The sequence below is a fragment of the Ischnura elegans genome, chromosome 1 (genome assembly GCF_921293095.1).
Source record: "Ischnura elegans chromosome 1, ioIscEleg1.1, whole genome shotgun sequence".
Lineage (NCBI taxonomy): Eukaryota > Metazoa > Arthropoda > Insecta > Odonata > Coenagrionidae > Ischnura > Ischnura elegans.
This window is the reverse complement of record NC_060246.1, coordinates 123,749,317-123,761,270: the sequence shown is the minus strand read 5'-3', so window position 1 is coordinate 123,761,270 and position 11,954 is coordinate 123,749,317. Positions and strand designations below refer to the sequence as shown.

Here is an 11,954-nt window from a genome sequence, read left to right as displayed (position 1 = left end):
TTCTGTACCTATCGATGTTTGCGGAAAGTCGATAGGTGTTTGTTTGAAGTCAAGCGCAGAAAAGAAGAATATTTGTTTATAATGTGAGCAATCTGTGCTTCAGTGGAACTGGACGACCGTTTGGAATCTAGAGAAATTAAGAAATTGGTAGTAATTGGTCATGAATCATCAGAAAGTCATAATTAGTGCTGACGAATACGTGGCGTTTGAAAATTAAAGGTCACTGGGGCAGATGCCTTTTAATTTAATTAATGTAATTGTTCCGCAGTGGAGGCTTACAGACTGTATGTCTGTTGCATCACCATGGATGGCAATGATATTTCGTCTGGTTCAGGGAAATCACAGCCGAGTAGAAGTAATTCTACTAAGAAACTATTAGCGAAGCTACTACGTCATAAAAAGAGATCCAGTTCTGTGCCTCCTCCACTGCACAAATTACCTGCAATTCAGAGGAAGAGCTTCGAAGAGCCCTCAGATAATTATCTTCTTTTGGGTTCCAAAAAGGCTAAGAGTTGCCGTAGAAATTCTGGGCCACCCGTGCCTGGCCAAGAATTTTCTATTCGACACGGCTGTTTCACGAATTCTAATGCTAGTTTATCTTTGGCTGGAGGTTTATTCAAGCAAAATACTTGTTTGGCTTTATCAAAGGAGTGCCTGATAGTTGATACCGCAAAAGAAGATGATAGAACCGCACGCTCATTAGGAAGTACGGCTGGTATGTCGGAGCACGACGACCAAGAAACTAAATTATCTAGCTGTGGAGGAACGAAAGATGTAGTTAAATCCTCTAGTAAAATTAAACTTGCAACGTCAGATAGTGCAACGGATTTATATTTACGCCAGAAATATTTATCAAAGGCAATTCGTAGTAAAAGTGACCATGATGTCAAAGGAAATATATTCATGAAGGGAGGGAATTCCCAGGAAAGTTCTTGTTCATCCTCTTCTGCATCACTCAATTCCATTAAATCATCTCATGCCGTACCTCTGCGGAAGAATTCGCAGAAAAGTAAGAAAAACATACAGCTAAAAATATGCAGAAAAGAAGAAAGATGTGAGGAAACAGAAGAAGCAGGCAATGAATGCACTCAAGAAGAGATAGATAGTGAAAAGATGTTGAAAAGAGAAGAAAGTACGATGGTTGTGTTATCAGAGCCCTCTGATTTGAGTCCGTCAATGGAGGGGTTAGCCAAACAGGCTCTTCTTGCAGCCAAAGTGTTTCATCTCATACCGACTAACAAGGCGAGGGAGAGGTAAGTTCTTTGCGAGCTCAACTGAGACTTAGAATGTAACCTTTAATTAAATTGGGAACCTTATTACTATAGTAGAACTGGGTAGTAAGGGGTATGTTAATCAGACTTAAATGATGGTTTGGAGAAATACTTTAATTATAATTTATCTGCCTTTTTGTAGTAAAGTATTAAGTATAGAAGTTTACCATGAGTTGACTCCTCAGGCTCTATAAATTTATTCAGAATAAAAAAAAATTGAAATTTTATCTCCTTTCCCCCCCTTCCGCCGAAGTTACAATTTTAAGTCTCATTTGTCATGGCTAGTTGCTTGGGTCCTAAAAATTTTTACATTTTAAAAATGCCTTTCTGACTTGCACTCTCTTGATCCAAGCACTATTTTTCAGTCCTATTTCTCGAGAATTATGTGCCCTATTGCCATCAATTCAAGGTTTGTGCTGAGTCTCTGCTCTCATTCGCTAAATGCTTCTCCAGGATCATGATCTAGGTCAAAGAAGTACATGTTCTTTCAGGCTCTCCATCTTTACTATACTAACCCAATGCAGTACACTGTCGTGTACATATCTGCATTGCCAGCATACTCAGCTATATTACCAACATAACTGTGAAACATACATTACCCTTCTCCATTAAATTTTTGGGAGAATTTTTTTTACCATAGTCAAGCGTGTTAAAGATTTGACTGCTATACAAAAACACAAAAAAAGCTGTACAAAATTGAACAGAATAGAAATTACTATAAATCTAATGGGCTTTGAAATGATTTTCCATGGACGAAGGACTGGTTGCATAAACTTGTAGTTTCGGACAAGAGCGTACAGGACTAGATGCAGTGTCAACAAGAGGACACACAGATGGGGTCCTGGGCTCAACAGCAGAACACTGAGTGACATGAGGGGTATTAGGGTTCTGGGGTGAAGGAACAGTAGTAGCATTTAAACCCACCGGTATCTCGGGTGTGAGTACATCACTAATCAATTCCTTCTCACAGAAACAATGGCACCAGGTTAGGACAAGCACACTTGATTGTCACTTAATTGAATAACTCATATTACCATTTGCAACTTGAAGCAAAGCAGGGCTTATTGTTTTTTAAATGGTGATGAAAAAGGGTTAATGATTAATTGGCAGCTTTAGTTCTACAATATCATTTACATTGAGGTACCTTTGAGATGATACATAAGCATTAGGATTAGGCCTTACCATACTAACCAAAATTCTAAACTCATAACCTAGCATTACCTCAGCTGGGGACATTTTGGTGGCAGTACATGTGGTGGTATGATATGCTAACAAGAAAGTTGCCAATTTCATAGCAACAAACAAGCCATTGTTTTTCTTAAGGGCTTTGTCCAAATGTGATTTTATGGTCTGCACATGGCCCTCAGCAAATTCCTTGGCTTCAGGGTGATGCAGTGCACTTTCAGAAACTAAAATCAAATCTGATCAGTTGGTGAAAAAAGCAATAAATTCCAAAAAATAAAATGGTGGTCCTTTATTGCCAACTATTATAATGGGCAGACCCCAATAGGCAAAGCAGGAGCTAAGTTTTTCATTCACATGACTGGCACTGGTCGTGTTCATGTGAAAACTTTATCCTTTTTAGTGTAGCTATCAACACACAACAGGTAAGTAAGTCATATGATTTAGAAAGAAAAAATCTATGTAAATTTTTTCCCACGGATGCAGAATCACTTTCCACAGAAGAATTAGGGCTTAAACAGGCCTGCATTTGGTTGGATTGAACACTAGGAGTACATTTATAGTCAAATTGTTCAATGTCTGATTAGACTACAGACGGAGCCTTTCGGAGACGGAGAGTTTCATCCACACTTTGCCTGAATGACCTTAATGTAAAAATTCAAGCATCCTAAATCTTAGCACATTAAGAACTATGAATTTGTCAGCAAATATGGTGCTCACCTGCAGGGGCGCAGCTAGGAATTAAGGCTGGGGGGTTTAGGTGCAACTAATACCGGGGGGTATGGAATACCCACCAGGATAAGCGGTAGGTGCAAGATTAATAACTTGCGGAATTTTAAGATAAATGGTTCAAAATGGTGAGTTTTACAGCTTTGTGAGGGATATTTTATTAATCCATACACTATTCTATTAGTAATATCAATCCAATTAAGTAAAATGGATTAAACTTAAAAATTTCTCTGAGCTCTGGGGGGGGTTTTATCCCTCAAACCCCCCTCGCTGCGCCACTGCTCACCTGTTCTACAGATAAGGCAAATGTAATATCAAAATAAGGTTAAAAATCAAAGCAGAGCATTTCTTTGGCCAACCTTTAATTACTAGGGATGTGAGGGTCCAGGATTTTTTTCAGATCCGAATCAGATACCTGATTTCAGATGTCGGATCTTTGGATATTTTCAGATCCAAAAGCATTTTCAATTGCCTGCTATACCATGAAGTAATTTTTCAAGTTTCTTCTGGGTACATACAATCAAGAAATGCTATTTTGATTTTCATACACATTTCAATATTTTTACTGATTAAGCCTTTCCCGCTGGGCTCCTTCACTGGAAGTTGCTTTTGGCTGTACGGAGGGTTTGAGCATTGCTTTTTCGCCCTGTACAGAGTTTTTTCTCGGCTTGGGACTGTCCAGGTAGTCGCTACCTCCCCTTAATGACCTTTCCTAGCAGGGTGCCAGACCCTTTCCTCTGCAACTGGGCAAATACAATCCTCGACCCTTTTCCTGAAGGCAGCCCATCACAACATACTTTTGCGGTCAGTTTATTGTTACTGGTGCGATTTTAATTTTTTTTTATTGTTACTATTGCAATAAATGTCAGTTCATCAATGTATTCCTTCCGTTTTGCAATGCCTGTATAACTTTTAAACGAAGTTCTATGGTTATTTTTAGGGTTTTCAGCAAAAAGGCATTATATCATAGGCCAACAAATACTTTAAAGGGAATGAAATCTTTCAATGTTCCTAGCAATCTTCTAGGTATTTACGATTTATGATATTAACATATTTTAAATCCATGACGCCCAAATCCACACTCTCCTCATTTGCGTCTGCACTCCACGAGTTCTCTAAAAACATGAGAATGAAAATTTTCGAATTTTTTTAGAAGAATATTTTCCCGAAGAATTTCATAAAACTACTTGAATCTTACAAATTTGTTGTTTGAAATGGCGAAATTATATTTATAAAGCGATATCACTTACATAAATATAAATTCATATTACGCACGAAATAAAAAAATACAAAACACTTCCACTTCCCTTCCCTTCCACCTCCCTTCATCTTCCACGTACATATTTCAGTAGGAGGATACTTACACCAATATACTCTTGGGTGTGCCAGTTGGAGGGTAGTAAGTTTTTCCAAGAAAACATTATTGCGCTAATGTGTCCCGAAGTAAGTCCGTGAGGTGCACAGGGCAGACCACCTTAATGGATCCTGACCAGAGAACCAAGATATGAGAGTAATTACCTGGGAAGAGCAGTTCTCTTTCCACTCATGGTATGGGCTGCATCGCACAGCAGGGTTCTACAGAAACCATCCCTGGTATAGGTAGCGGAATGCATACAGTTAGTTAACGGCTATATTTGAATACACGCCAAGAAAAGTTTGAAAAGAAAATGAGTTATTCCGAGAAGAGTGAGGTTATTTTCTTCCATATATTTCAGTAGGAGGCTACTTGCACCAATCTACTCTTGGATGTGCCAGTTGGAGGGTAATAAGTTTTTCGAAGAAAACATTAAGGCGCTAATGTGTCCCAAAGTAAGCCTGTGAAGTGCACAGGGGAGACCACCTTAATGTAACCTGACCAGAGAACCAAGATATGAAAGTAATTACCTGGGTAGAGCAGTTCTCATTCCTGCAGTGGTATGGAATGCTTCTCACAACATGTGTCTACGTAAAACATTCCTTATTGGTACATTAAATTTACGAATTTTTAGGATATGCATTAATTAGTATTTATAGCAAAATTCATTTGTAATACCTTTGTATTCAAAGGTTGATATGAGGTTATTAAAAATAGTCGCTGTAATTTTGGCTCACGACAAAGAACTGAGGTAATCATATTTTATTACATTACGAGGGCTTTTTTTAATAGGAGTTAAATCGGATATTCTATCGAATTTCACCGCAAATGTACACTTAGAATGTGGCTAACAGAGTAACGTATATCTTTATATGTAAATCATTACAATATCGCTCCTATAAATTTGCTAGTAAGTTTTAAAAATAACAATTAAACATCTAACCTTAGTGTCTCCAAAATTTGTTGAAGGTGATGATGAACTCCGTTAATATGAACGCTAGAGTTCCATTTAAAATTTGGATCCGATCAGCAGAACATCCAGAATGTATTTCCTCCTATTGATTTTCAATAAATGCAACATGTAAGTTTTTAGTTATTTTAACTTATAAACAAATAAGTGACCATGAGCTCCTTCCTTGAGTGGGGCGCTAACAGCCGGAATGGGCCGAGATAATCCCCACACGGACAATAGGAAAGGGTCAGACCTCTCTCGCCAAAGGGACCCTAATGGCGGTTGGGACTTGGCATGCTTGACCGCACAGCCGTGAAAACACGGCCTTCGGCTTTTTTTCTTCGAAAAATTCAAGCCGTGAAAACACGGCCTTCATCCTTTAGCATCGGAAAATTCAAGCCATGAAAAAACGTCCTCTGTAGGGAAAAGGTTAAAAATCATTTTTATAAGCTTTCAAGTTATTTTTTTTTAAACACTAATATTTTTCCATACTCAGGAGCTAAAGTGTTACACTTGCATTTGGGAATGAAAATAGGTATCAATCTTCGGATAAACCATTCACTGAATTTTAATTTTTCTCACACATGTTTCCCCCGAATTTTGTCAATTTCTCTTTTCATTCTTTTGTTTCACCCGCTAATGCTTTAGTTGTGCTGAGGCAGATTTTGCGCTTCCTACTGATAGTTTCATGACACAGTGCACGCACTTGGTCCTCTTTACGTCAATAAAAATCCCAGTCAAGGCAAATGATTTTTTCTCTGTGGATTTTTCACACTATTTGTGGATTGCGGGTGTCTCCCATAAAGTTATCACCATGGCTAGTCCCTTACACTAATGGTTCTACACAAATGGAAGACATTTTTATTGCTACATCATAAAATTAAATTGGTACTGCTCAACCAGCAATACAATTAGCAATGTTTATAACAAAAGTAATGCTACATGCAACAAGTTGTAGAAGCAGACAACCACTCAGTGAGTGGAAGAGGTGGGCAGCAGAAGCACATAAAGGATATGTTGAGGGGAAGGAGCGTGCTCCCTCTGTCTTTCAAGCAACGAGGCTAGAATGAGGAAGTTAAGGACGAGCATGTCAGATCTTGCTATTTGTGACACCGTTACCTTCAAAGCGAAGCTGGGCAAGCTATGTGATACATATATGCAGTTGTGTGTTTGCAGGCGGTATCTTCTTGTTTGACAGTGCTAATGCCACGCTTGTTTCTTTGAAAATCGTGCTGTTTGCACAATGTTGAATATTGGTATAGTCTTTCTGTAACTAAAAACTATGTTTCAATCAAGTAGAGCTTAAAAAAGCCTAAATAATGTTAGAAATGCAACGTGTTGGGTCTCATTCTTTTTTGAATCTCGTTATACATCATCTCTCATCTAATTGCCAAAAGCTATCAAGACATCATCAGGTCCAGTAAGTCACTCACCTAGCATTTGTACTCCAGAAACAGATAATTGAAGCAGTTAGGATGAAAAAGGTCAGTGGGTGAGATAGGGTAGAGATGAAACAGGTTTTCATTGTTTTTGTGCAAATTGATATTTTCCTTTGAAGATAATGATTTATGGACTGTATGATCTCAGAAAGGAAAAAAAAAATATCAAAGACATGGGCTGATGGAGGGCCGAGGATGTTTTTTTAAATCTGTAACATAGTCACTTTTGACGTGGTTATTATCCTATGGCGTTTCTTCCTATAATGAGATTCTCCCGCTGTTAGTTCAATGTCTTGGGATGAGTGTCACTATGTGCCTGTCGTATTTTGCCGTAAAATTTTCCATGGCTGAAATTCTGTTGTATAAACCCTACGAGAGCTTTTTAACAAAATGGTTTATGAGTAGGACAAGCGTGGCAGTGTAATGATGCATGCGAAGAGAGGATCGGAACTCTTTCGAATCCCTCCTAAGGAATGCTGCATTCACTTAAGTATCAATTTAAAGTTTCGGATCCAGATCCGATGCCTTCAGCGAATTTGGATCCGAAGTATCCAGTGAAGGGCAATATACGCAGATATTTGGATCCGTGGTATCCGATCCGACCATCCCTTCTAGGAACTTAACTTGGCTTAGCACCAGGTCCTTGTCAGTTTCTGCAGTTATTGTTTCACTGCTATTTGGTAACATTGGCAACTCATTTGTAAAACAACATACATCTTTGGCAAATTTTTGAAGTAGTGTAGATGATGAGGCAGTGCTCTATTGTATAATTGTAATACCGTGTATGTCTGAATGTAGTCCCCCCTTTTTTCCCAAAAATGCCTGTGGTAAAAATAAAGGGGGGGACTATATTCAAACACATTTTTTTAACTTTTCCCAAAACTGAAGCCTCAAAATTAGGTGGGGGACTATATTCAGAGGGGAACTATATTCGGAGAAATACGGTGACTCAATGTGAGTGTCCTGCACTGCAATTGTCGCACAGCCACCTTTGAACTTACCCTATCTGGGTCAAATAAAAATTTCAAAGCTGCATATCAGTCACTAAAATAGATTTCCTACCCCACTAGAACTTTCCAATTTGGTCAGGACAACCACGATGGCAAGAGCCTCCCTTCCTGCCTGGGAATATTGCTTTTGCGCATTAGTGCGGGAACGTAACATGCCGTTAACGTAGTACCAGCATTAGGAAAGAACATTATATAATAATTTTCCATGTCCATATAAGCCTTTACCTCTGACTTCTGTATTTGATAGCACAGCACACTCTCAATTGGCTTTTACCTTCTTTATTGACTGTTTTATTTTGGGAAGGGCCCTACTCATAACCAAAAAATTCCACTTTTGGATCAAATAACTGGAGCACTGGCACTTGCCAGACTGTATGGCAACTTAGTTAGGTTTACCAAACCCAAACATGTATTCAGCACAAAAATATCTTGAGACGTTTCATCAAGCTCTAATTGCATATCTGCATCAGCACAATCTACTACACAATACACACTATTAGCTAACACTGAGTGTATTATTAAATATTAGCATCAGAAGATTTTTTTGAAGAATTGTAAAGGCTTGTTTTCACAAGACATTTATTTCTTTGGGTTCATGTGCATTTGAGTGAACTGTTTTAGCTAAGTAGAATTGAACTTGTATGAATATAAGAACCAAAATATGTAGAGCCATTTTTTTGTAGATTTGTACAATTTGAGTGTTGACATGATGAATTTTCACATTCATTTCAATATCCATCCTCTCACATTTTTACTTGCATTTGTTGATTTTAATCACATAATCAGGCCCCCAGGTTCAAAATCTCACCTGTCATCATAGCGTCATTAGTTTAAGTCCCACATGAGCCATACTCGTCGCAAGGCTTGGATACTCTCTTGGTGATCCCTGAGACACTGGTAGCCATCAGCTTTTTGGAATCTTAGGGTTGCATGGTCTTTTAGAATTATTTGGGAAAAAAGTGAAAGATAAAATTAAATATCTAATATAACATTTTTTATTGAATCTGTGTGTGTATAAATTTTATCAGAACTTGTATTGTTTGTACATATTCCATTTTTACATTGTAAAACACTTTTGCATATGAATTATGTCAATTCTTATCGGATTAAGGCGATTGGCTTTCTTAATGTGATTGTGGCTGTCATGAGATGATTATACATATTTACTTTCATGCAATGCTTATATTGTTTTTTGTCTTTTTATTCTGGTTTCTAGGAATTACCTTCATGGTCGAATTGCTGCAATGTCTTTAATGGGTCCATTAGAACTTGAAAAAGTTCTGCCTTGTAGAGAAATTACTATTTTCATTGGTACCTGGAACATGAATGGACAGGTAATTGATTTTTGTCTTGCATGATCAATTGCCTTAACCTCTCTTTATCAATTCTGAACTTTATCCTTAGTAAATTCTAATATAAGTTCCTAGAATATAGTGATTCAGAATTCAAAGCCATTTTATATTTATTCACTGCTTTCCTAGAGATAATTATGAATAAGATTAGCACCTTGAATTAAGTGTGCTTTTTCATCAGAAAGGCTAGAGCAAAGTCGAGATTAATTGTTGTGCATGACTGTTTTAATTTCAATTAAAGTCCGAACTATTCAGCTGTATAATCTCTCTCTCCTAATCATGCTTTACGTACCTTGGCCATTCACTTTATACAGTGAGCACTCAATATATAAATCAACTCATAGTGCCTCAGTGCACAACGTTCTGCCTTGTGGAATTGTATGTCTGGAAACATAAATTAATTTGTCACTTAAAGCTGGTACAACTATTCAGAGGAAGAAGACCTTGGTAGTTCTAAGTGATAGAACACCTGGTGCGAATGTGGGAGATCTGGGTTTGAATCCCAGGCAAGGGAAATGATTTTTCCTCTGTGGAATTTTCACTCTATAAGTGCCATTGAGGGTGACTTGGTAAAGGTATGCTTCAAGCTATTTCATGGTTATTCCTTGAATTATCATTTCTATACCCTAAAACAAGAGAGTGGAGAACTGTGACAATTTGGAACCATAAGCTTGACAACGCACAAGACAAAGATATTGGCAAGGATCATCTACAGGAGAATAGAGCAAATAGCAAAAGAGTTATGTACTGGATCAATACCAATTAGGATTTATCGCCTTTTTATAACAGGAACTAGAATTGAATGCTTAGAAATATAAAATATACTAAAGTGCTCTACTATGACGTGAGAATTATGCATGATTTACATAAAAACCATGCAGTTTTGATTAAATCTAGACCCAGCTGTGAAGAAGTAAAAATAAGGAGTGAGACTAGAGTGTGCACTGTCTGCAATAATTTTTCAATGTTTATATCAAGAAAGTCATCAATCAAATCAAATAAAAGGCTTAAAGAGTGAATAGCCATGGGAAAAAATAAAAATGCTGTAAAATGCTGATGAACGGTGAAATATCCGTAGGAATCTTATGTGGATTCATGCTGATTGGCCATTAGTCTGTTTACTTGATGTGGAAGTGAGTAAAATAATAACCATATGATTGCAGTTATGAGCTATTAATTAATTGTGTATCTGTTCACCATCAGCATTACTTTTTTGTAAGCTATAATTCAGCCTATATAAAGTCCCTTCCCTGTGTGCCGAGACTTGGAATCATTCAAGAAACTAGTCTCTTGTCCTACTATCATGGAAACTAGAAGAGGATTATAAAGCTTATGCACATAGTGGTTATTTCACTCATGTAATTTTGGGTATTTCATCGGTCATATTACCCTTATGCTTCACCTCTGGTGATGGCATGGCAGTCATTGCAGAGATAGAGGAGGATGAGATAATGCATGGTATGCATGGAAATAACAATGGCTGGATATCCCCTGAAAATAAATTTTAAAAATAATATTACAATGCAGCGGTAGAGAGAAGACTTATGCTAATTTTTATCGTGGGAAAGAAAACCTTAAAGAGGGAGGAAAGAGTTGAAACCTGAAGGTCTTGTGTCCCGTGGTAGCAGCAATGGAAGAAACAGGAAAGGCATCATTTATGGAATAGGCCAGAAAAATAATTCTATGAAAAAAATAATTTATGTGCTTACTGCTGAGAATGTGAGGGTACCAGGATCTAAAAGAGAAGAGTTCTGATGGTTGGAGCTGTTATGAGAATTTGATCCGAAGCTGGCTAGAGAATTAGATGGAGAACTGTGTTTAAACAATCTTGGATCAGTGATGACTTAATTCTGGAATCTCTCATAGCAATATTGAAATATCTATGCAGTTAAATGTTACTTGTACTACCTAATTTTCAGCCCAAACATTCAGTCTCACTCACGCTCAAATTTTTCAAAAGTCATTTTTTTATACCATAATAATTAGTAATGGCAACATCAATAATTCAATATAAGAACCATTTATCATTGGCTGGAAGCCCAAAAAGCCTTCTTTGACTATTTGCCGGAAAGCATGAGATCTTACTTCCATAAATAATATAATAAATATATTATTATGTGCGTAGGTGATAAAGTATGGTATTTGAAAAGTCGTATTATTTGTCTTAATATATTCTGATTAAAAAGCAAACAAATGCATTCATTACCATGTTACATTCATTCATGTGCGTAGCTTCACATTAAATTTCAAAAGTGGAGAAATATAAATTTTGTTGAAGAGCATATTTGGTTCTATTTGTTGGGAAATAGTTTTGACTTATGTTACAATTAAAAGAACATGTAGCAATTCGTTAATATGTACAAACAAAGTGTCTGATGCCTTGTTAACAAAAATGAAAGCTTTGGAAAGATGAATGGGTGAATAAAGCTGTTTGAGCATATGTGGTTTACGTGATTTTATAACAATGCCTGTCAAGATTGCAATTCATTTTATCAATATTTTATGAAATGGCTTCCAAGAAATATGATCTTATTAATAAATTTTGACTGAAATCAATTTTTATTGACATAAGTTATGTCTAAGTAGCATTGAGTACTTGTGTCCTTCTAGGGAAGTGACCTTCTAGGGACATCAACAATATGTTTACATCTTCCTGAACCAGACT

General features: G+C 37.1%; 1 protein-coding gene across 4 annotated transcripts in view; it reads left to right on the top strand.

Moving 5' to 3' along the window:
* Positions 1-46: 46 nt before the first annotated feature.
* Positions 47-11,954, top strand: part of LOC124169212 (inositol polyphosphate 5-phosphatase E) — a 49,839-nt gene continuing 37,931 nt past the window's right edge. For 2 of the 4 annotated variants that reach the window (XR_006867057.1, XM_046547743.1), the window contains exons 1-2: positions 47-1,253; positions 9,154-9,271. Coding sequence is in view for 2 of the 4 variants with exons in the window: in XM_046547743.1 (XP_046403699.1) it covers positions 304-1,253; positions 9,154-9,271 (1,068 nt within the window). In the remaining 2 variants the exon portion in view is untranslated. The remainder of the gene's footprint in view (positions 1,254-9,153; positions 9,272-11,954) is intronic. The other 2 variants (XR_006867058.1, XM_046547734.1) reach the window with 2 other exon arrangements.